General features: G+C 36.8%; 1 protein-coding gene across 2 annotated transcripts in view; it reads right to left on the reverse strand.

Annotated features, from left to right (window-relative positions):
• Positions 1-26985, reverse strand: part of LRCH2 (leucine rich repeats and calponin homology domain containing 2) — a 103651-nt gene that overhangs the window by 33807 nt on the left and 42859 nt on the right. For both annotated transcript variants that reach the window (XM_010594679.2, XM_003414853.3), the window contains exons 4-11: positions 21000-21105; positions 20782-20918; positions 12777-12910; positions 8446-8533; positions 8024-8135; positions 7710-7807; positions 7547-7605; positions 519-626 (exon numbers count right to left, since the gene is read on the reverse strand). In XM_010594679.2, the coding sequence (XP_010592981.2) occupies positions 519-626; positions 7547-7605; positions 7710-7807; positions 8024-8135; positions 8446-8533; positions 12777-12910; positions 20782-20918; positions 21000-21105 (842 nt within the window). The remainder of the gene's footprint in view (positions 1-518; positions 627-7546; positions 7606-7709; positions 7808-8023; positions 8136-8445; positions 8534-12776; positions 12911-20781; positions 20919-20999; positions 21106-26985) is intronic.

Genomic DNA, 26985 nt, shown 5'->3' on the forward strand with positions numbered 1-26985 from the left:
GGGGAAAGCCTAGCCAGAGACAGAAATGGTGTTTGACTAAGAAATAGAACAAGGCAAGCCTTTAACCTTCCAATCAATACATTGATTTAAACAGCCACGACATAATTCAAACAGGTTCTAAGATGTTCACAAATATCCCAAGTAATATGGAACTGATAAAAAGCACACTATACACATATGACAAGTACTTAGAAAAAATTGTTTAAAATGGATCTACTGCTATCAAACTAAAAAGAATTATCAGCAATCAGACACATAGTTAATACTTAAGAATAAAAAAGAGATACCTAAGGAATATTAAGTATGATGAGTATATGCTTATAAAATATCCTGTTAAGTGAATTTAATTTTGCATTTTCCTCCCAAGTATTTCTTATTGTCGGTTAATGGTCCCTTGAAACAGATCTTAAGAGGGTCCTGCTGCTTACTCGAAACGTCATATATTTGACAATCTTTAAATAACTGGATTTGACGATGATAAAATTTGCCTACGTAAATCTCATTACTGAAAAGAATACCTGTTCTTCTGCTCTTGCTGCAATAACTGAGCGGCTATTTTCCTCAAATCAGTTACTTCCTTCAAATCATCATCCTCTTCCTCTGCAAGAAGCTGTTCTTTCTCACGTCTGAAAGGCGACATAAATGTGGTTATCCAAAAATTAAGGCGGGCTATATTTTATGCCGGCTTCCAGAACTCGAAACCATTTTTTTTTTCACTTTGTTCCTTTTTATTTTTTAAGCAGTTAACTCCCCATTCTCCCCTCCTCCAAGCTTGATAACAACTAATCTACTTTTGTTTCTATGCACTTGCCTATTCTAGATATTTCATGTAAGTAGGGTTATACAATATTTGTCCCTTTGTGTCTGGCTTATTTCACTTAATATAATGTTTTCAAGGTTCAACCATGTTGTGTAGTTGTTGTTGTAGTTGTTTAGGTGCCGTCAAATCAGTTTTGATTCATAGCAATCCTGCAGGACAGAGTAGAACTGCCCCATAGGGTTTCCAAGGAGTGAGCAGCTGGTGGATTTGAACTGCCAACCTTTTGGTTAGCAGCCCAGCACTTAACCACTACGCCACCAGTGCTCCCATCCACGTTGTAGCATGTATTTCTCTTTTTGACTGAACAATATTCCATTGTATGGATATACCACATTTTGTTTAGCCATCCATCTGCTGATGGTGATTTAGGTTGTTTCTGCCTTTTGGCAAATGTGAATAGTGCAGCTATGAACGTTAGTGTCCAAGTATCTGTTTGAGTCCGTGCATTCGATTCTTTCAGGTGTATATCCAGGTGTGTAATTTGGCAAGTCATATGGTAATTCTATGTTTAACTTTTTAAGGAACAACTACAATTGTTTTCCACAGCAGTAGTATCATTTTGGAAACCCTGGTGGCGTAGTGGTTAAGTGCTACGGCTGCTAACCAAAAGGTCGGCAGTTCAAATCTGCCAGGCGCTCCTTGGAAACTCTATGGGGCAGTTCTACCCTGTCCTGTAGGGTCGCTATGAGTCGGAATCGACTCGACAGCAGTGGGTTAGTATCATTGTACATTCCCACCAGCAATGGATGATGATCCCATATTCTCCACATCCTTGCTAATACTTATTTCCATTTTTGTAATAAGGGAGTCCCTGGGAGGTAAAAACTTTTAATGTGCTTGACTGCTAACTGAAGGTTAGAGATCCAAGTCTACCCAGAGGTGCCTTAGAAGAAAGGTCTGGCAATCTACTTCTGAAAAATCAGCCATTAAAAACCCTATGGAGCACTACTCTCTGTTTATTCTGACACATGCAGGGCTCCCATTAGTTGGGACTGACTATGGAAGCTTTTAGTGGGTATGAAGTAGTATCTCATTGTGATTTTGATTTGCATTTCCCTTTTTAATGACAATGACTAGTGATATTAAGCATCCTTTCATGTGCTTGCTGGCCATTTGCATATCTTCTTTGGAGAACTGTTTATTCATACCCTTTGCTCATTTAATTGGGTTGCCTTTTTGCTGTTGAGTTGGAGTTCTTTATACACACGGTTTCCAAATATTTTCTACAATTCTGTAGGTTGCCTTTTCACTTTCCTAATAGTGCCCTTAGATACACAAAAGTTTTTAATTTTGATGAAGTCCAATTTATCTATTGTTTATTTTGTTGCTGGTGCCCTTAGTGTCATATCTAAGAATCCATTGCCAAAAGCAAGAACCTAAAGCTTTACCCCTATGTTTTTTGTCTAAGAGTGTTACTGTTTCAGCTCTTACACTTAGGCTATCAATCCATTTTGAGTTAATTTTCATACATGGTATCAGGTATGGGTCCAATTTCATTCTTTGGCATGTAAAGATTGACTTGTCCCAGCACCATTTGTTGAAGAGATTATTCTTTTCACATTGAACTGTCTTGGCATCCTTCATCAAAAATGAATTAGCGACACATGCACAAGTTTATTTCTAGACTCTCAAATCTATTCCACTGGCCAACTTGTCTATCCTTAATAGCCACAAAAACGGATTCAAACAGATCAACAATCAAGAAGATGACACAGGGCCAGGCAACATATTGTTCTGTTATACATAAAGGTTGTCATGAGTAGGAGCCAACTCAGCAGCAACTAACACATATATCTATCCTTACACTGCAACCACGCTGGTTTTGATTATCATAGCTCTATAGTAAGTTTTTAAAATAGGGAAGTGTGAATCCTCCTACTTTATTCTTCTTTTTCAAGATTCTTTTGGCTGTTTGGGGCTCCTTCGATAGAGATTGTGTTGAAAATGTAGACCACTTTGGGCAGTAAATGACATCTTAACAATATTAAATCTTCCAATCTATGAACACTGGATGTCTTTCAATTTATTTAGGTCTTATTTGATTTCTCTCAGCAATGATTTATAGTTTTCAGTGTACAAATCTTTCACCTTCCTGGTTAAGTTTATTCTTGTGTCATTCTTAGATGCTCTTGTAAATGGAACTGTTTTTCTTTATTACCTGTTCGTATCATTCATAGCTGGTGTTAGAAACACAACTAATTTTTTTAGCATATTTTTATAATTTATTTCACTTTTGTTGTTGTTGAGAATATACACAGCAGAACATACACGAATTCAACAATTTCAACAGGTAAAATTCAGTGGCACTGATTACATTCTTTGAGTTGTGTAACCATTCTCATCCTCCTTTTCTGAGTGGTTCCTCCCCAATTAACATAAACTCACTACCACCTAAGTTTCATATATAATCTTTCAAGTTGCTATTGTCAATTTGATCCCATATAGATAGATCATAAGAAAGAACAATGCTCAAGGCAGATATTCTTTACTAGTTAAGCTAAACAATTGTTTAGTTTTTTAAGAAGACTTCAGGGGATATTTTTGGTTTAAGGTTTAAAGATTATCTCAGGGCAACAGTTTCAGGGGTTCATCCAGCCTCCATGGCTCCAGAAAATCTAGATTCAAGGAGAATTTGAAATTCTGCTCTGAATACTCCCCCCTCTGATCAGTATTCTTCTATAGGATCTTTGATCAAAATGTTCGGTAGTGGTAGCCAGGCACCATCCAGTTCTTCTGGTTTAATGGCAAAAGGGGCAATTGTTCAAGGAGGTAATTAGTCACACATTCCATTTCCTCCTCCTATTCCTGAATCTGCTTCTTCCTCTGTTGCTCCAGGTGAATAGAGACAAACTGTTGTGCTTTAGATGGTCACTTGAAAGCCTTTAAGACTGCAGGTACTACAAAGTAGAAGGTAGAATAGAAGCACTGAACATGTTATTAGGCCAATTAACTGGGATGTCTCATGAAACTATGACCCTAAACCTCAAAACCAAGGAACCAAAACCCGTAAGTTGTTCGTTTGTATATAAGCAGCCTCAGCAGCTATCTATCTTATCCATCTATTTATTTATGTCATTGTTGTAAATATACCTAGAAACACAACTGATTTTTTGAGTGTTGATCTTGTACCCTGCGACTCAGTTAGTTTTTTTATTAGCTCTAGTAGCTTGTGGATTTTGGGGGGATTTTCTATATATAGGATGGATCTCTGGTGGCACAGTGGTTAAGAGGTTGGCTGCTAACTAAAAGGTGTACAGTTCGAATCTACCAGCCATTCCTTGGAAACCCTGTAGTGTCACTATGAGTTGGAACTGACTCGACAGCAATGGGTTTGGTTTTTATATAGATATATACACACATACACACACACACACACACACACATATATATATATATATATATATATATATATAAATAGTTTAACTTCTTCCTTTCCAATATGGATACTTTTTCTTTTTTTTTAACTAACTATTCCAGCTAGAATTTCCAGTAGAATGTTGAATAACAGTGGTAAATATGGGCATCTTTGTCTTATTACTGATCTTAGGGGGAAAATATTAGTCTTTCACCATTGAGTATGATGTTAGCTGTGTGTTTTTCATAAATTCCCTTTATTATGTTGAGGAGTTTCCATTCTATTCCTAGTTTTCCGAGTGTTTTCATCATGAAAGAGTGCTGGATTCTGTGAAAAGCTTTTTCTGCACCAATTGAGATGATCATGTGATTCTTTTTCATCATTCTATTAATGTGGTGTATTACACTAAATTTCTTATGCTGAACTACCCTTGCATTCCTGGTAAATCCCACTTGATCATGGTGTGTGATGATTTTAATATGCTATTGGATTCAGTTTTCTAGCATTTTGTTGAGAAATTCTGCATCTATATTCATACGGGATATTGGTCTCTAAGTCTTCTTTATCTAGCTTTAGTATCAAGGTAATACTGGCTTCACAGAATGAGTTAGGGAAATGTTCCCTCCTCTTGTATTTTTCAGAAGAGTTCAAGAAGGATTGGTGTTAATTCTCCTTTGAATGTTTTCTAGAATTCACCAGTGAAGCCATCTGGTCCTGGACTATTCTTTGTTGGGAGGTTTTTTAATTATTGAGTCAATCTCTTCACTTGTTATTTGTCTGCTGAGATTTTCTATTTCTTCCTGAATCAATTAGGTACTCTGCATGTTTCTAAGAACTTTCCTATTTTATCTAATTTGTTGGTGTACAACTGTTCCTAGTATTCTATTATAATCCTTTTTATCTCTGTGTGATCAGTAGTAATATCTCTACCTTCATTTCTAATTTTAGTTATTGCCTTCTCTCTCTCTCTTTTTTTTTTTTTTGGTCATTCTAGCTAAAGGTTTGTCAATTTTGTCAATCTTTTCAAATAACCAACTTTTGGTTTTGTTGATTCCACTGTTTTTCTATTCTAAATTTCATTTATCTTTAATCTTTATTATTTCCTTCCTTCTGGTAGCTTTGGGCTTCATTTTCTAGTTTCTCAAGGATCATATTCAATACCATGTGCAAGCTAAAATCCTATTAAGTTTTAAAACACTAAAATAATAAACAGGAAATTGTCCAATAATTAAAACGCATATCTATTTTTGGGTTATCCTCTCAATATGAAATGTGGCACACTAACAACATAGTTAACAGTTATCAAAGCAAAGCATATTACTAGTCTATAATTTCTGAAATGTGTAATGGTCATAGTAATTTAACAATACTTATCGCTGACTCTTGACTACCATAAGCATTGCAGAGCTCTATATGGCATCTCTTTGTAAATAAATTAAAAATGTTATGAAGCTTTGGTGAGCAACATTTGGGATCCTAAAAGCTTGTGAGTGGCCATCTAAAATACGCCACTGGTCCCACCCCGTAGGGAGCAAGGAAGAATGAAGAAAATCAAAGCTATAAGGGAAAGATTAGTCCAAAGGACTAATAGATCATAACTACCACAACCTCCATCAAACTGAGTTCAGCACAACTAGATGGTGCCCGGCTACTACCACTGACTACTCTGACAGGGATCACAATAGAGGGTCCTGGACAGAGTTGGAGAAAAATGTAGAACAAAATTTTAGCTCACAAAAAAAGACCAGACTTACTGGTCTGACAGAGACTGGAGAAACCCTGAGAATATGGCCCCTGGACACCCTTTTAACTCAGTACTGAAGTCACTCCTGAGGTTCACCCTTCAGCCAAAGATTAGACAGGCCCATAAAACAAAACGAGACTAAATGGGCAAACCAGCCCATGGGCAAGAATAAGAAGGCAGGAGGGGACAGGAAAGCTGGTACTGGGGAACCCAAGGTCGGGCAGGGGAGAATGTTGGCATGTTGTGGGGTTGGCAACCAATGTCACAAAACAATATATGTACTGTTTAATGAGAAACTAATTTGCCCTGTAAGCCTTAATCTAAAGCATTATATATATATATAAAAAAAAATTATAAAAAGTTCTCATTTTATTGACCCACCCTGACTTCATCGGTTTATCCATTTTGATTTTTAAAATATCTATTTAAAATATTTAAATAAATGAAATGCAAAATGAGCTCAAATAAGATTGTCAAATTGTCAGAAATGACTAAAATATCACTTTTGTCATTCAAAGAGAACAAAGAAATTTTAAAATAAGTTATTCTCCAAATTCAGTAATTTTATCCCTAAGCATTTCATTTAAAAACAAGACATTTATACCTTAGTATCAAACCACAAGTCTATCTATACTACATCTTACATACCACTTGTGACTTTCAAGTCTATGCAACAGTCTTCATGAGATGAGAAAGTAAGAGAAGAATAAAGTAGAAAGAATACAAGACAAAGCAATGTACCTTCTTATAGGGTACCAGAGGTTAATGAATGACTGCTTAAAAAGTTACCAATGAAATAATTTGGAGGAAACATAAAACCAACACCAGTTGTCGTCAAGGGTGATTCCGACTCATGGTGTAGAGAAAAGAGAAGAGTTTGAGGATCACAGAGAGCTATGTGGTTTTAGGCAAGAAACTTAAGAGTCTCTAAGCTTCATCTTCCTCATCTGTAAAAATGGAGACAGTATCTACCCTGCAGGGTTTTAAATGAGAAACACAGGAAAGTATTTAGCACAGATCTTGGTACATGGTAGGTATTCAGCAAATGTTCCTCCCTTCTTGCAGCTATGAAGCAACCTGAAGGAGTGACTGAAAAAATGAGGTAGATCACAGTTCAACATTTCCTAAGATGAATGATATAGAAAAGATCCAAAGTACAATAATTTTTAATAAATTATGAAAGTAAGTACACTAAAGATTATCATAACCAGAGTGGCATAACAGAACATGTATTAGACCAAGAATCAGAAGACCTGAGTTTCAGACATTTGAAAACCCGGTTCTCAGTTTCCTTATTGGCAAAAAGATGTCAATGCTATCTATTCATTAAAAAAATAGTAATGTGCATGAATGTACAGTCCTCCTCGATGTCTGTATAAATAGGAGATGTTACTGTTGCATTTCAAGGGAGGAAAATAGTGCATATTCCACACAACTTAAATGCTAACTATAATTTTCAATTTAACTGAGGAATACAGATGAAGTATTTACAAGTTAACTATCAAAAAAGGAGCAGTAAATGAACAAAATATTATTTTCTTTCAATACTTATTTAAGTAGAAATATCAAATAATTATTTCAAGTATATATAAGTCACATTTCAAATTGAGAATTCTTAAGTGCTTACCTTTTTTCATTTCCCAGTTCTTCATTTTGCTGAGATTTTTCAGGACATTTTTCTTTTCCCTTATAAAAGAGAAAGTTTTCATTTTAAATTGTATGATCCATTTTTGTGAGATCAAAGAGAACATATAATTATTTAAAGTTTTTTTGTTTTGTTTTGTTTTTACCTTAAAAAAAGATACAAATGATCCTATATGCGCATCTCCTTGTTCAGGAACTGCTACATCTTCTGTGTTGGGGTCAATAAAATCATACACCTCCTGGTCTAAGTATAGATTAATATTTATTAGAAAATAAATATAGTAATCTGTATGCTCTGACACTGTAATGGTCAGAATAAAAGTGTATTCTCTTGATACAAGTTGGCTAAAGATACAATAACTATAGGCCTTTTTCAAGGCCCATTTTTTAAAATTTAAAAACCCATTTCTAATGAGAGCTAGGTATATGAAATAGAAATCGAAGACACCATATGAATTACCTTTCTGAGAGTCAGGTTTACTTCCTATTGAATGACTGTCATGTCTTGATGTCTGCTCTCTATTTGATTCTGAGACTTGAGAGTGAAGGCTGATCGTGTCGTCATCTGATGGCTGAAAGGAACAATCATAAAGTACAAACAAGGCATTTTAAACATATGGTAAGGATGAAGTTGCTCTAATTTAACATGTGAAGTACAGAATATCTGTTTTACATCTTCAATTTCAAAACCAAAAATTAATGTCAAAGTTTACTGTTCTGCTTAAAAAGTCTGCATGTCCTTTACTCATTTGAAGTCATAAAATACACTGCTGCTATTTTTAAACAAAATAAAAACTCGAGTATGTGCATGTGTCTATCTCTTTATTTCAAAACCCGAATAAAATTTCACAAGGAAATGCATTGGCAATAGAAAAGACTCACTTCCGTGGTAGATAAACGTTTCTCTCCATTATCACTTCCAATTCCAGAGTCAGGACCATGATTTTTATTTGGATAAAAATCTTCCATACTATGGAAACAGAAATTCTAAGGGCAGTTACAATTTTTTCTTAAAGTAATAATACCCACGTGACCTAAAACTGCTTTAGATAATATAGAATATATAATTTTGGTGTCTAAGATACTTAAGAACAAAAAATAAATAAATATATAACCATTGAAGTTGGGCCGATTCTGACTCATGGCAACCCCATGCATTACAGAGTAGAACTGAACATCATAGTGTCTTCTTAGCTGTAATCTTTATGGAAGCAGATCATCAGGCCTTTTTCCTGTGGTGCCACTGGATGAGCTCAAACTGCCAACCTTCTGGTTAGTAGCCCAGTGTAAAGCATTTGTGCCACCCACTGCTAAGATCCGCAAGTACACGAAGGGGTAAATTTCACAAAACACTTTACATGTCCCTCACACAATTATTTTTTTTCCTCCATGTGCTCTGTTGTAAAGTGTCAATTATTAACAATAACCTATTATTTTTCCTGAAAGATTCAGAAAAGCAGACTGTTTGGAAATCATATTTTTTCTCACTTATTTGGCAAATTTCATCACAGCACTTTGGAATATTTTTTAACTTTAATTTATACAGTTTCTTTTTCATAACCTCTAAAAAGCTGCCTTAGTTTTATAAATAATGCCCATCTAATAATTAAGAAAACAAAGAATTAAAAAATAAAAAAGTCTGCCAAACATTGAATGCACAATTGTTTTGATGCGAGGAAAGAGCTATCCTTGCAAATTTCTGTATTATACAGTATGCCATCCAGAATGCAATGTATTTTTCACTTTAATTTACAAATTTACCATGTACTCTACATTACCTGCTTATTATGTGCCAGGAACTGGGCTATGTGCTTTAACGATAAATACCTTGTGTATTCCTTGTGAAAACTCTAAGAGGCCAGTGGCATTTTACTGATGAGTAAACTGAGGCTCAGAGGGGTTGAGCCATTGAGCTACTTATTCAAGAACACACAACTTAGAAATGGCAGTCTAAATCTGATCCCAAGGCTACTGAATACTAAAGTCCTTAATCTTATTCACTGCGCTGTATTTCCTCTCCCAAATGGTTTCATTATAAAAAATTTACCTTTTTTACTCTTGGGGATTGTATCAATAAACTTAGAGAAATGCCTACCATGGGTCAGGTGCTGTGGTAAACACTTGACATGAGATTAGATTAAAAAAAAAAATCCTTCAAAGTGCTCTCAGTCCAAAGGGGAAGCAAGTGTGTTTATATGTTTTCAAGATTATGACAAAGGTCTGTATAAAGTACTGTGAGAAAAGAGAGATAAACTAATTCTCCTTGGGAAGGTTAGTCAGGAAAGGCCTCATCCAAGAAAGCGGCATTTGAACTTAGTCTTGAAGGATGAAGAGAGGCAATAACTGCTAGCATTTGTTGAGCGTCTACACTGTGTTAGATGTGCTCTGTATTTTATTCAGATTCCTTACAGTCTGCAATGTATGCATTATTATTTCTTTTTACAAATGAAGGTGATAAAGTTTATAAAAGTTAACATTCCAAAGGGAAAGAGTACAACATTTGCTGAATAACATTCATTCAACTAGTTGCCTAAAACACAACAACATTATTCTCACAACAACCTGTGTTTAGGATATTGTTAATAACACTTCAGATAAAATGTAGGCTCAGAGATGTTAAATAATTTACACAAGGCCACAGAGGAATTTAGAGGTTAAATCACGATTAGAGCTGAAGTCCACCTGACTCCACTGAACAACAATACACCCATGTACTAAAATTTATCTGTGTACTTGTTATAGATGATAATGGTAATAATAAGGTATCTGAACAATCTGTATGGGTCAGGCATTGTTCTAAGTACTCTACATACATTATTTTCTTTAATCCTGACAGCATCCGTGTTATCTTACTTTTTATATACAAAAAACTGAAGGTCCAAGACATTAAGAATGAACAAAGACATACAGTTACTAAGAGGTAGAGAAGGGCATCAAAGTCATATCAAATCTGACTCCAAAAGCTGATATACTTAACTACTATAATGCCTATCTATATAGACTGAAGAATTTACAAAATAGACAAAGCACAGAAGTGTACTTTAGGCAGAACCATATAGCCAAGAGTCCCAGATGTCAAAGTAGAAAGCAATTACAAGCATTTTCTAAGTCATTCAATATGTGCTATGAGTGGGAGATTAGCACCCCCTACAGCTAACCCATGAGCTCTGTCCTATACAGTAGCCACTACCCATACGTGGCTATTAAGCACTTGAAATGTGCTCATCCAAACTGAGAAGTGCTGTAAGTGTAAAATATATAACGGAGTTCGAAGATTTAATGCAAAAAAGGTAATATATCTCATTAATATTTATATGAATTTCATGTTGAAATGCTATTTTAGGTATCTTGCTAAATAAAATATTAAAATTAATTTCACCTGCTTTTGACTTTTTTAAAGGTTACTGGAAAATTATAAATTACATATATGGCTTGCATTATATTTCTATTGGACAGCACTGTTATAAACCATTTCAAAAACACATCTCAATTCTATCCACTTCTTTTATCTCCATTGCAACCACCCTATTCAAGACCCCTTGATCTCTTGACAGTGCTACGGTAGCCTAACTAGTCCCTGTGTTTCTACTTTGCTTGCTCCCAATCTATTCTCCCTATTAGAGCCAAAACTGCTTTCTTAAACATAAATCATATCATGTCATTTTCCTGCTTAATACTTTCCAATGACTTCCCACTGCAATTTGAGTAAAATTCAAACTCCTTATCACAGCCTACAAAGCCCCATATGACTTGAGCCTTGACTATCTCTCCAAAATCAACTTGTACCACTCTCCCCCTCAGCTACTATACTTCAGCCGAGCTGGCCTCTTTTCAGTTCCTTGAACTTGCCAATTTCCTTCCTGCCTTAAGGCCTTTGCATAGGTCATTCTTTCTGCTTGAGTTGAACTTCCCCTGGGCTCTTCACATGGCTGGCTTTTCTACTTTAAGGTCTTGACTGAAGATTTCACCTTCCCTAAGAGACATTCCCTGAGCATCCTCTTGAAATGCATTCCTTCACTTCATAGCACTCAGCATGATCTGACATTACACATCTGCTTCCCTGCAGATGTATGTGCTATTCAATAAAGCATAAGAACTTATCACACTAGGCATTCAACTAATATTTGTAAAATAAATAAAAGAACAGTGAATGCCATTACTAAAGCAAATTAATTTCAATTAAATAATATAAAGCAGACTAATAGTAGAATACATAATAATTAGAATTTTTATAGAATTATTTAGCCTACTACTGCTCATAATACCAAACAAAATAAGCTTTATAAACTGAATTTAATGTTTAGATATTTAATTCTATGTAGGCAATACAAATATTCAAGGAAATGTCCTATTTGGAAATTCAACAACTTGCACTGTTAAAATAGTACTTACTATACTGCCGTTTCAAGTAATCTAAATTTAATCATATATGCAGTGACAAATCTTTAAATATTTAGAAAGTGGTATAGTCTCTCTGTCTCCTAAGTTATTTTCCATATTAAAACAAAACCAAAACCTAACCCGTTGCCATCGAGTCGATTTCAACTCATAGAGACCCTATAGGACAGAGTAGAACTGCCCCACAGGGTTTCCAAGAAGCACCTGGTGGATTCCAACTTCTCACCTTTTGGTTAGCAGTCAAGCTCTTAACTACTGCGATTATGTTTTCACAAAATCCTTCAGACCAATCTATATTTTTAAAAGATGAATTCAAAAGAGAATATTAAATCTACCTTGTTAAAATGTCATGAGGAAGAAAAATACCAAAATCAGTGATAAACCATCTCTGATCCCGACATAAAGAATATGAAGAAAGGTACCCACTAAATGTCTTGCCCTTTCACCAACCTCCTCAGTTCAAAGTGAAATTCCACTTGTTGCTACAAATGTACCATACATAGAGTGATGACAGGGGTAAGTTAACAGTTGTCAAGTGCAGAGAAATTGGTGTTTCTGTGCTACAATTTCAAATGTTCAAATTTTTTAGTACTAAAACTTTAATAATGATTAATTTTCTTAGGAAATTCTAAATTCATTCTCATATCCCAGAAGTCCATTCTGAGATGGTGATATTCAGCTTTAGTCAATTGTTGATTTTAACACAGGGCGAGTCAACCAAAATATATCCAGTGCACACAAAATCAATAAATACCGTTTGTATAGAGGGAGGATACCAAACATTGTCGAATGAAACTAGGAGAATATTATATTACCTGTCTGTGAGAGGCTGGGAGGGCATTCTTTTACTCAGTGATGGAAGATCCAGGGAATCTGGTTTCTTATCCATTCTGCAACATGCTTGGATATTTAAGTACTTAAATATGTGTACTTTACCCTTTAAACAGATCTGTTAACAAATAATGGAGAAAACAGACTTAATTACGTAGTTTCAATATAAATACCATCGACCAATTATTTATACATTTTAATAATCTGAAATTATGTTGCGACATCACAGTCTTGCTAGTTTGCATATTTAAATCGTTTATACATCTGACACTAGGTAAAAAAATATGAAAACACTGATACCAACTAAAATTCTATTGCCATCTCTGTTCTTATTAGAAAAAATAAGTTAAACAATTTTTCTATACTTCACTAAAGTTTCCTGGATAAAAGAAAACTGTACAAACTACTAAACAACATAAAATTTGACAATCAAGAAAGTTCCCTTTATTACAGAACACTGAAAGGAAAATACTCACTGTAGTGCTGAGAACAGAACAAATAATATATGAAATTCTTTAGTGTAATCTCATCAGAACCACTAAAGCATTTGGTATAAATATTAGAAGGGTAATGCAAAATATGTAAAAATAGGAAAAATGAATTTATTGGATGGTGTGAGCATAGGTCAGTTAGAATAAAATGATAAAAGAAAATATTGGTTGATTCAACTAGGACAATATGCTGACAAACTATTTTCACCGGTGAAGAAAAAAAGGAATAATGCGAGGTAAAACACTACATGAAAGAAAGTATTCCTCTGTATAAGAAAGATGGAAAATGACACATAAGGAAAAAGCAAGTCACCTTTATCAAGGTTAATTACAGTCATGTGAGTGATAATGAAATCAATCTTCCTCGAAATTTTTAATTAAAATGTTTTGTTTTATGGGCTCACAGTACAAACTTATAACATATGCAAAAATAATCAAATTCAAGAGAGTTTATTGATTACTATTAACAAAGAGAACAGTAAGACACAACTACACTAAAAAGCGATTATGATTCCAGGTGAAAAATAATGTTTCTTAGGTCTGATCTGACCACTGAAAAATTTCAGTTAAAAGGAAAAGAAGAACCTTCAAGCTACTAGAGTATAAATACATTAATTACCAATTAAAATGTGCTAAATGGTATCCTATCCAAACTAAATAAAACTTTGTCACAATAGTCCAATCTGCAAGCAATCATCGGGATGGTGCGTATCTTCTACTTATCTAGTGCTGCTATAACAGAAATACCACAAGTGGATGGCTTTAACAAACAGAATTTATTCCCTCACAGCCTATGAGGCTAGAAGTCTAAATTCAGGGTACCAGCTCCAGGGAAAGGCTTTTTCTCTCTCTCTGATCTTGGGGAAGGTCCTTGTCACCAGTCTTCCCCTGGGTCTAAGAGCTTCTCAGTGCAGGGACCCCATATACAAAAGATGCGCTATACTCCTGCTCTGCTTTCTTGGTAGTAGGAGGTCCCTATCCGCTCTGCTTGATTCTCTCTTTTATAACTCAAAAGAGACTGACTCAAGATACAGCTTAATCCTGTAGATTGAGTCCTTCCTCATTAATATAACTGCCTCCAATCCTGCCTCATTAACATCATAGAGGTTAGGATTTACTACACATAGGATAATCAATCACATCAGATCACAAAATGGTGGGCAACCACACAATACTGGGAATCATGGCCTAGCCAAGTTGACACATATTTTTTGGAAACATGATTCAATCCATAACATTCTACACTTTGGCCCCCAAAAATTCATGTCCTTGCCACATGTAAAATACATTCACCCCATCATATCATCCCAAAAGTCTTAAATCAACTCCAAGACCAAATTTCATCCTCGGGAAAAATTCCTCTTCCTCTGTGAAATCTAGAAGACAAGTTATCTACTTCCAAAGTACAATGGTACAAAGTACAACAGGAACAAGCTAAACTTTTCCATTAAAAGTGGGAGAAATTGGAGGGAAAGAAGAGATAACAGGCACCAAGCAAATCAGCAGAACATATTATATTAGCTCTCAAGTCTTGAAAAAATCCTCTGTTCTTTGAGACCATTTAGGCAATGGCCTGCCCTCCAGAGTCTGGGTATTGGCCTCACTCTCCGGATTTTAGGCACAGGACCATTGGCTCTGGGCTCCAGCTCCACCTTCCGGGCCCACTGGATCGCAACTCTGCTCCCTTGGCTTTGGGCTGCCCCGTATTTTATTATCCTAGTCCCGCTAAGTGGCAACCCTACCCCCTTGGCCCTGGCAGGTCCTGTTCTTCGGCCCCTTTGGCAAGGCAGTCCTACCCCCTCAGCTTTTGCAGTGGATACGGTCCCATCCTACTGGCACTCATGAAAGGCAATCCCACACTCTGGAACCGAGTTGGTGAAGATCTGACACTTTGAAACCTAGGAGGCTATGGTTCCACCTTTTGAGACCCAGCAGACCGCCATTTCAGCCTTTGAGACCCCAGAGGTTATGGCCCTACCCTTTGAGACCAAGGCAGCTCTGCCTCCTGTGCTCCTTGTCTGTTCAGCTTCTGCTTCCCAGTTTCTTGGCCTCTTGTCCCCTTGGGCCCCTTAGGCCAGCCCTTTGTCTGCCTTGCTTGGGCAAATATTCCAAAGCTCTTTAGCTCTACCAATAAGTGCCTGGGAACACCCTACTCTGCCACTAAACCTCGGCAAGAAGGCACTCTTGCTCCATGGGTCTGCAAGCCTAGCTCCATCAATAAGTGCTCCGAGGCATAACACTATGCCAGGAAGCCTCCTGCCTGAAAGCACTCAGCTCTCTTGCTCCATGAGGCAGCTCCTGCACCATCTCACGCCAGTCTCCTGGTTCTGCTGCTGCCTGGTTCTCTGTTGTTGCTTCTTGCTGTCTGGACTGTCTCTGGTGTTACAGCTCTCCCCACTTTCTTCTGAGCCTTCACCAGAATTGTCTTTGCTGTCCATAATTCCACCAACAGTCTCTTCAAAGTGATCTAAGCATTTACTATTAGGCACTTGAAAACTCTTCCAGCCTTTACCCATTACTCAATTCCAAAACACATCCACATAGGAGGTATCTGTTGGAGCTGTACACCACTCCCAGTACCAAATTCTACTTTAGTTATCTAGTGATGCTGTAACACAAATACCACAAGTGAATGGCTTTAACAAACAGAAATTTATTTTTTCACAATCGTGGAGGCTAGAAGTCGAAATTCAGGGTGCCAGGTCCAGGGGAAGGCTTTCTCTCTCTGTTAGCTTTGGGGGAAGGTCCTATTTATCAACCTTCCCCTGTGTCTAGGAGATTCTCAGCATGAGGACCCCAAGTCCAAAGGACATACTCCACTACTGGCTCCTCTTTCTTGGTGGTAGGAGGTCCCTCTCCTTTCTGCTTGATTCTCTCTTTTACAAGTCAAAAGAGATTGACTCAAGACACAGCTAATCCTGTAGATTGAGTCCTGCCTCATTAACATAACTGCCTGTAATCCTGCCTCATTAACATTGTAGAGGTTAAGATTTACAACACATAGGATATTCCATCAGATCACAAAATGGTGCACAACCACACAGTACTGGTAATCATGGCCCAGCCAAGATGACACATATTTTGGGGGGACACAATTCAATTCATTTTAGTGCAAGACCAGGCAACATTTCATTACATTGTGAATGGGGTCACCTTGAGTCGGGCGCCTAACAACAACCTAACAATATCAGCTGACAAAAATCACCACCAAATTAAATGCTGGTGAATTATTTTCTTTTGTAAATTTAATTTTTATTTACATCATAATAATAATTCATTTACATGGTTTTAAAAATCAAACAGGGTTACAAAACTAATGACAAAAAAACCTATAATTCCCCTTTTCATCCCTTTCAATCCCCAAGATCCAATCTCTACTTTCAACTCTTATAGCTGTTTGTTTTACTATTTCCAATATTTATAAATAACATGCTTTTTAATTTTTCAATTATAGATCTTATTTACTGAAATGTTATGAAGGGAGATGAGAACTTAGATTTCTTACATTACCACTACCACCACCACCATCATATACCACCACTGCTGCCACTATGACCCGTACCCCTACTACCCACCCACTCACATAAACACCACTTCTTTTCTCAGTATCATAGCATAGTGGTTAAAGAGCATGGACTCTGGATTCAGAATGCCTGCGTTGGAATCCTGACTCTACCACACAGTAGACATGTGAGTGACTTCGGACAAGTCATTTAACTTCTTTGTCTACTTCACCATACGTAATATGAGGATAACGATATTGTTAGCTGCCATAGTGTCTGCCTCCAACTCATGGTGACCTCATGCACAACGGAACAAAACGCTATCCGGCCCTGCATCATCCCCATGATCAGTTGCGGATCACATTACTGTCATTGGTAGAATTTTTATTGGCTGACTTTTGAGAGTAGATCTCCAGGCCTTTCTTCCTAATCCATCTTAGTCTGGAAGCGCTGCTGAAACGTATTCATTGTCATAGCAACACACAAGCCTCCGCTGACAGATAGGTGGTAGCTGTGCCTGAGATGTTCTGGCTGGGAATGGAACTGGGTTTCTCACATAGAAGGGCAAGAATTCTACCACTGAACCCCCAATGTCTCCAAGGATAATGACAGTACCTATCTTACAGGGTTGCTGTAAAGATTAAATGAGTTAATACATGCAAAGCGCTGTCAACAGTGCCTGGAGCACAGTAAGTATTATTATCGCTATGTCACAATTTCTCATTAAATCAAAATCCAGTATTTACATTATGACCAAGAAAATATTCACAGATGAGCCATATAGAATAGTAAGATTGTATTTCATTTCTTCTGTACTTTTGTTTTTACTAAGGTGATTAACTGCTCCCTTTTTTTCTTTCACATAATTTTCTATATGCTTATTATTAATTCATTCCCAAACTTTCTGAAAGAACTGTAAAACATCTCTCCATACATATTAAGTCATCTATCAGTTTCTTTCTTTCATTTTTAGAGAAACTCCCCTATTCCAAACCAACTAGTTGCTCTCTAATGCCCTCGACACCTATGTATATCTGTCAAACGCGGATATTAAGACTTTCTCTTAGTTTATTCCATTTTGATGTACTACATTCTCTGCTGCCTTCCTAAGACATGGTACATGGGATTTAATATTTCTGAGAACTTATATGTTTGAAACTGTCTTGTTTTCTACTTCACACTTAACAGATACTTTGAGTGTAGAAAGTTGGAAATATTCTCTCAGTCTTTAAAGGCATCATTTTAACATCTTCTAGCTTCCAGTGCTGCTGATAAGAAGTCATTCTGATTACCACAGCTATGAATGTGACTCATTTTGTTCCAACAGAAGCCTTTAAATGTTTTGGTCTTTGTGTTTCATATTAGAGATTATTCCTGCAATACCTAGTGATTCTTGGTTGTCTGCTCATTTTCAAGAGTGAGTCAATAAAAAGCCATCTGGAAGCTCTGTGTATGGGGGAAATTTACTGACAGTAGGCCTTACTGGTGATCAGACAAGGCCTAGTCATTTCCATAAAAAAAAAAAATTTTTTTTTTACCACTAAATACGTGTGTGTGTGTGTGTGTGTGTGTGTGTGTGCCTTTTCTCCTGGTTCAACTATTTTACCAAGAGAGAAATCCAACAATATCTTGCCTGAGATATATAAGACAGGCTGCAAGCCTTCCAGAAGCCAAGCAGGAAAAGTGGACTGGAAGGTATCAACATTCAGTATGCAGGCATTCACTATTTTCAGTATAGAGTTTCATTCCTGTCAATACCTGTGCATGAAGCCTCTCAAGTTCAGTATTTGTACAGATGCACTGTCCAATATGGTAGCCACTAGCTACATGAGGCTATTTAAACTTAAATTAACTAAACCTAAATAAAATAAAAAATCTAATTCTACTGTTATATTGCCCATTTTCAAGTGCTCAATAGCTCCTTGTGGCCGGCAAATTGGACAGTGCAGATATAGAATATTTCCATTATCCCCAGAAAGTTCTAATGGAGAGGGTTGCTGTAAAGAGTAAACTCCAGTATTCTGCTGAGACATGGAAGGACAGTAATTTGGCTACTGAGAGAGAATCGGAGGTTCTACGTATCCTTAATGTAAATTCCAGTCTTCTACTCAGCCAAGGGAGGGACAATCACTTGGCTGCGGGTAATGGCAAGGCTCTGAGGATATAAATGTTCCTCAGATCTGTGCTGTCCAATATGGTAGCCATTAGTCACATATTACCTATTTAAATTTAAATTAATCAAAGTAAAATAAAACAAAACAGTTACTCCCTCAGTTGCACTAGCCATATTTCAAGCACTCAATTGCCACATGTGGCAAGTGGCTACGATACTGGACAGCACAAATTAGAGAACATTTCCAGCACCACAAAAAGTTCTACTGGACAATACTTGAACATTTGACAATCTTCCTATTTTCAGCCCCTCAACCCTCTGTTCAGTGTTACCCGGTCCTTCCAATTCCCAAGCCATTTCCAGGTTTGACAGAGTAAACTGAATTGCTGATTGCTGCTTTCTCCCACAACAGATAAAAATGTCAACTTTCCTCATTCTGCTAAGGCAGCTATTACTAGGATCCGTGATGGTTAGATTTTTGTGTCAACTTGGCTAGGCTATGTTCCTAGTGGTACTGCCAAATACTAGACTAGTTGTATTTCTGTGATGTGGTGGGGTGAGGTGGCGTGGCATGACGTGGTGAGGCGTGATGTGGTATAATCAATCAATCAGCTGAAAAGGTAGTTTTCTTAGGCTATGTTCTGCCCCTAGACTATAAATAAATATTTTGGCAGAGCTTACTCTCTCCACTCAGCACACTTTCTGTCACCTGACCTATAAATTTTGGGACACAAGCTTGAAAAAGTCTCTAGCCTGCTGCTTGACCTACAGATTTTGGACTTATCAACCCTCACAATTGCATGAGCCAATCCCTTGAAGTAAATCAATGTCAATCTTAATCTCTCTCTTACCCTATGTGTGTGTGTGTGTGTGTGTGTGTGTCAGTCATTGGTTCTGCTTTTCTAGAGGACCCTAAGACAGGATCCCATTCAGCCTTTGTATGAATCAGAATAAGCACCTCTTTTAGAATGAGCAGGCTATAACTTTGCAGGAAGAAAAGGGTAACCTTTTCTTCTGGATATAAATAACCCCTGTGCCATGGCACATAGCTTAGAAGTAAAATGTAGGCTTAGATTTCGCTCTTGTGCATTGTAAGCAGATGGCCTGGTTACCACTATTCCATCTATCTTCCATTTTCCAAAATTCTGCTGACGTCTCTCCCATGTTATTCTCTTCTCTCTCATTCTTTTTTCCTTATGGGTTTGTATCTTAGTTTATTCTTTTACCATCACTTGAGTGGATTTTGCATGGATTTGCTGTTAGTTGCTGTCAATTCCTACTCATGGTGACACGGCGTGTGCAGAATAGAACTGCTCTACAGGGTTTTCAAGGCTGTGATCTTTTGAAAGCAGATCACCAGCCTTGCTTCCGAGGCACCTCTAGGTGGGTTTGAAGCACCAACTTTTCAGTTAGTAGTCCAGCGCTTAATTATTTGTGCCACCCAGAGACATGGATTTAACCTTCATTAAACCAAAAAAACTTATTTTTGTATCTTGTCCTTTCTGTTATAGTTCCATCTATCAGGACCAAGAATGTGCTCCAATCAACCACATAATAAATTCCACGCAGATAGATACATACTTGAGTGGGAGATGGGTAAAAAGTGAGACTTCCTTGCCTAGCCTAAAATAACACTGACAATCAGAATTATCAGTTCAGAAACAAAAAGCTAATATGTGTTTTCCAAATCCTATTATAGATCTTAAGCTAAAACTCCTACCAAAGGGAAAATTTCACTTCTAAGAAAAACTCCTTTAGACAATAGTACCTAAAAAACAAATTAACTCCTAGTCTTGGTGTTTTTTTTTTATTTACCAGTAACGAAGAGATATAATTATGAATGGAAATAAGAAGAAATAAGTATCATATTTTTATTACAAACCTGTGCCGGTGGTACCTGCAATGGATTGTTATCCAAAATTATTACTTGTAAATGATGCAACTTCCTGTAACAAACTGGAATCTCAGTCACTTTGTTACAAGAGAAATCCAGCTTGACTAGGGGAAGATCTCCTAATTCTGTTGAAAAAAGAAAAATAATTAAATTAAATTTCATACAGTCACTCTTATTCATGTCAGTAAAAACAGCAAACATCTTACCATCTGGCAACACGCGAAGATTATTTCTCCTTATATTTAGCTCTCTAAGTGAATGTAATTTCCCCATTTGTTGGGGAAGGACCTGAATCTCATTGCAGCTAATATCCTAAGGAAAACAAGAAAAAAAAAATTATAACAAACCAACTGAGAAATACGGATATATTCCAATGTTTAAATTAAAGCACATTGTTAATAGCTAGTAAAAGTTACCTACAGTGTCATTTCTCTAAAGATAGATTATCTGGCAGATTTCTATTTCTATTACATCATGAAGTAACCCAGCACCCAAAAAAAAAAAAACAAAACCCACTGCCATCGAGTTGATTCCAACTCCTAGTGACCCTATAAGACAGACCAGAACCGACCATAGAGTTTTCAGGGAGCGCCTGGTGGACTTGAACTGCTGACCTCTTGGTTAGTAGCTGTAGCACTTAACTACACCACCAGGATTTCCAACCCAGCACAGTCGACATAAATTTTTCTGTACAAAAGTTTGAGGTTATAACTTATTGACTACATAAGTCAGCCTCTCAAAAATCTCAACTAAAGGCCAACTCTCACCAACTAAAACCAGAAGTAGCGATGATCCAGGTGCTTTTCATGCAGAAGCTAAATAAAAGGCTAACAATTATCAATCACTGTGACAATCTGTCAATTACAATCATTATTTCGAGAGACCTGATTGGGCAGAAAGCTGAAAAATTCAAGAATTTACAGATGTGAGTTGGGGAACCAAAGACTATGATAGAGGTAGATTTAACTAAACTTCCTTCTCCAAAGTGATACAAAATATGAGGGATTACAAGCTCAAAGATCTGATTTGTGGCTTACATCAAAACCCAAAGACATTCTAAGATATCTGAACGGGAAATCCCTCTGGGTTAAGTTAAAATGCAAAGTCCTGCTTTAAAGGTAAACAATATCAAGCTTCCGTAATACCAGAATAAAGAATAGCTTGTGTTAACTATGTTCTCCTCCTACCCCCTTTCCTGTAACCACATCAACAAAAAGGGAAAAAAAATTTGCAACATGATCTCAGACAGCAGACATTCTAGACACGCTGCAAATGAAATTCTTATTCTACTGCAAAAGCCTCAATTTCCAGCTTTCACTGAAAATGATATTAGCTTGGAGACAGGGGAGTGGAGCATACATTCAGTTTTTATTGAAAGTAAAGAAAGGTGCCCGCTACCACTACCAAACATTCTAATCAGGGTCACAACAGATGGACCCTGATACAAAGGGATAAAAATGTGGAAAAGGACTTCAAATTCTCAAAATTTCCAGACTTAGTAGACCCACTGAGACTAGAGGAACCCCCAAGTCTATTGCCCTGAGATAGTCTTCAAATCTTGAACCAAAGCTATCCCCTGAAGTCACCTTTTAACTAGACAGCAGGTTAGCTCAAAAAGTACAGAATGTCACCCTTGAGTACTGCACTTTGTAAAAAAAATTACATGAGACCAAGCGGTCAACAAGTTAGTTACTCTAAAGCATGGATAAAAAAGTTGGTGGGCAGTGAGACTAAGTTAACAGGAATGGAGAAACTAAAACAAAAATAATGAGAATGTTGACACAATGTGAACAGTGTAACCAATATCACTGAACAATATGTGTAGAAACTGTTGAATGGAAACCTGTTTTGCTGTGTATATTTTCATCAAAAATACAACAAAATGTTAAACAATAAAAAAGGTTAAAGAAAACCAAGAAGGGTCTTGAATAGGAAAATTAATAACAGACATCTTACTTTGATTTTAAGGTTTTTCTTATTCATGAAACCAAATATTAACCATAAAAAGCCTGACCCAAACTGCAAATGCCTGCCATAAACTGTTCTACAGCAACGTATATTTGTCTTATCCTGTTAGAAAAGGATGGTTGTCAAACCATTACCTTCTAATTTAAATTTCAAAATGTCTCCTGGCTATAGGTGGGTCCATCAAAAAAAGGTCAAATTAGTAGCAGCCAGGCCAGAAATAACCTCCTATCAGTGTGGTCTCAGTAAAAAGGGGAAGGCAGGGTTCAATCAATCACGTTAAGATTTGCCAACAGTTGACTTTCTATATTTCTCTCTCCTTTTTTCTTTATAAGCCTCATTGTACCTATATTCTTGAAGCCATTTGCTTTTTCTGAAATCAAAATGGTCTCCCTATATGCATATACAGTAACAGTTCAGAATAAACCTTACGTTCAAATTTCCGTGAGTTTTTATTATTTTTAACAAGAGCAAATTCAAAAGAATATTAAAGCCATGTAAGAAAGAATTCAACAAAGCTACAAATGTGTAGAAAATGCATCCTACATATTTCTTTCAAAGGATATCTAACGTATCTTCATTCAACAAATATTTATCCTATTTGCTAGGCACTGTTCTTGGTACTGGGGATACATCAAGGAACAAAACAAAAATTCCTGTCCTCATCCCTCCTCATAGAGCTTACATTCTAGAAAAAGGAGTAGATTAAATAACATGCAAGAGGGTGATACGTGCTATGAAAAATAAAAACAGCAGGGTAAAGGAAAATGGCAGTGCTGTATGTAGTGGCAGCGGCGGCGGGGGGGACAGCAGCAGTTTCTATTGTCTGATGGAGGTGATATTTATCTTGGGGAGAAGGTGATATTTCAGCACAGTGTTGTGAGAGCTGAAGAGTGTGAGCCATGCTAATGTGTAAGAAAGGAGTATTCCAGACAGAAGGAACAATAAATGTAAAAGCCCTTAAGCAGTGCATGCCTGGTGTATACAGAAAACAGCAAGAAATCCAGTAAGAAAAGAGGGCCTAAGGGGAAAGAGTAGGATGACTGGCTTTTTTTTTTTTTTTGGAGACAAAGGCAGGAACCAGAGACTTCTGAACAGAGTAATGACATGCTATAACTTTTGTTTCAACAAAATCACATTAGCTGCTATGTTGAAAATAGACTATTATCCAAATAATCAATAATAAAACTATGAAAAAACGCTCTTTGAAGTAAATACTATTGCTTCTTCCCAAAGATGCCTAATACTAAAGATTTCCATAGAAATCTGATAATTAACTGCCATTTACTTTTTCCCAAAAGGTATCAAATGCAGTCATAGGAAACTGACCCACTCACCAATAGACACTCTACAAAATATTCTGCTAAGGATTGGAGGCCAGAGAGTTTTTCCTAGGTTTCTAATGACAGAACTGCATGGTAATTGGCTGCCACATTCTTGTTGAAGAGTGTCATGGGAAAATATCTCAATGACAGGGTATACCCACAAATTCATTATATGATTTATAGCTGTCAATTAGCCATCCTAATGGTACCTACCCATCCACTGTCACTAATTTCAAGAGCTTAAAGCATAATAATTTTATAGTGCATAGTAAAATAATGGTATTGAATGTTTTTTAATATTCTAGTTAAATAAAAACATTAGAATAAATTTTGAGACCCTAAATATTATGAACATTTCATTTATCCAAAAACTATCTCAATATAATTTAGAACATGGGGCCAAAAACTGAATTTAAAAAAAAAGAAAAGAAAAAGAAATCATAGAGCCACAAAATCTTAAGGTATAATATCTATAAAATCTTCAAAAACACTAAGCATCCAGGATAAAGAAGGTAATGGTTCCCCATTTATTATGAACTTTTTAGATCACATCTGGAATCTTCTGTTCAACTGCAAGTACAACGGTAAAAGAGACCTTAACAAAGGGCACATTTTTAGGATACCCATTGCCATCGACTCATAGCGACCCTATAGGACAGAGCAGAACTACCCCATAGGGTTTCCAAGGAGCACCTGGTAGATTTGAACTGCCAACCTTTTGGTTGGCAGCCAAGCTCTTAACCACTACGCCCCCAGGGTTTCCAATTTTTAGGATAGAAGCAACTAAATAAAAAGTCATAGAAATAAATTAAGGTAATAAGGATGTTTAAGCTGGGAAGAAAAAAAAAACAGGTTGTAGACGCATGGCAGATTACAAATATCTGAAGGGAAGAGAGGTTGTCATTATCTTTTTTTTCACATGGAAGGGCCAGGATCTTTGGATAGAAGTGAGGTATTTTGGTTCAAAGTAATAAAGATAACTAACAAACAGAGTTTTGCAAAAAAGAATTAGCGTTGCCTCTCACACACACACACAGAGTTGTCCGTGACTGAAAACATGCAGGTAGATGTGTTAGGGATTCCTATGTTAGGAAGGGGTTACATCCAATCACTTCTAAGATCTCTTGTGATCTCAAAATGCTATGGCAAAGTTCAAGGAAAGGTTCCTTATGTTATAACTGCACATATACAGATATTCCTTAATGATTACTAATGCATAACTGTACAAGCATTTGTTAACGAATAGAAAGTCATTCCTAAAATTTGTTCATTACATTTTATTTGCACATTAATTCCCCATTAGAAAATGATACATACATTCCTCAGGAAAACTTCTGGCTCTCAAGACAATAAAGTCATACTTAAGAATGCTTTTAAGCAGCAAAAGACAAAATAGATAAATGAAATCTTGTAAAAATTTAATATTTTTATCAAAAAAATGAAAAGAAAACCTACAGATAGGGAAAAAAAATTCAGGAACCATATATCCAATAAGGGTCTAATATCCTATATATATACACACACATATATATAAAAAAATACACACATATATATAAACTTCTACGACAACCCAATCAAAAAATGGGCAGATGATCTGAAGAGACATTTCGCAAAGAGAACCTTAACCACAGCGCCACCAGTTTCCTCATTAGCTATTAAACCCAAACCAAACCCGTTGCCGTCAAGTCAATTCCGACTAACAGAGACCCTATAGGACAAAGCAGAATTGCCCCACACATATTCCAAGGAGTGTATGGTGGATTCAAACTGCGAACTTTTTGGTTAGCAGCTGTAGCTCTTAACCACTGTGCACCAGGGCTCTCGTTAGCCTTTAAAAAAAAATGCTGTCAAGTGGATTCCAACCCATAGTGACCCTACAGGACACAGCAGAACTGCCCCACAGGGTTTCCAAGGAGCGGCTGGTGGATCTGAACTGCCGTTATTTCAAAGCCCCCAAGGGATACCATTGGCTGTATAGACCTTTTCAAAGTTGCCAGTGTTACTTTAACTGGGCTGCCTTCATAATTCATTGCTTCTGCTTCAATAACGTGTAATTCATTCTTTGTACCAGCACCTAAACTGATGGTTCTTAATGATAACTGGTGCTCATTTTCATCACTATCTACCTGAAAGTGATAATCTTTGTCGGCCTTTAGTTTACATCTGAAAAGATAGTTTTGGGGCTTCAGGGGGCTCATGTTCATGTCCATCAAATCTTCCATGAGGTGGTGGCATGCACTTAGGTGGGAGAAGAGGACAGAGAGAAACCACTACAGCTGCTGAAAATAGCTGCACAGGACGGAATCAAATGAGGGCTGAACTGCGGACCTTTTGGTTAGTACCCGAGCTCCTAATCACTATGCCACCAGGGCTCCATTAGCCATTAGAAGTTGCAAATCAAAACCACAATGCGTAAACCACCTCACTCCTATTAGAACGGCAATGATGTGGAGGGGGAAAATAGATGGTAGTGAATTTGTGGAGAAACTGGAACCCTCATCCATTGCTGGTGGGAATGTAAAATGGTACAGCCACTGTAGAAAACAACTTGGTGGTTCCTCAAAAAGTTGAACATAGAATTACCGTATGATCCAGGCATCCCACTCTTAGTACATATCTAGAAGAAGTGAAAGCAGGAACACAAACAGAAACCTGCAAGCAATGTTCACTGCAGCACTCTTCACAATAGCCAAAAGGTAGAAACAGCTGAAATGCCCATCAACAGATGAATGGATAAACACAATGAAATACTATTCAGCCATAAAGAGAAATGAAGTCCTGATGCATTCTACAACATGGATGAACCTTGAAAATATTAGGCTGAGTGAAAAAAGTCAGTCGCAAAAGGACAAATATATGATCTCACTTACATGAAATAAGCAAATATATAAAAACCAAAGAT

This window comes from Loxodonta africana, chromosome X (assembly GCF_030014295.1).
Source record: "Loxodonta africana isolate mLoxAfr1 chromosome X, mLoxAfr1.hap2, whole genome shotgun sequence".
NCBI classification, from domain to species: Eukaryota; Metazoa; Chordata; class Mammalia; order Proboscidea; family Elephantidae; genus Loxodonta; species Loxodonta africana.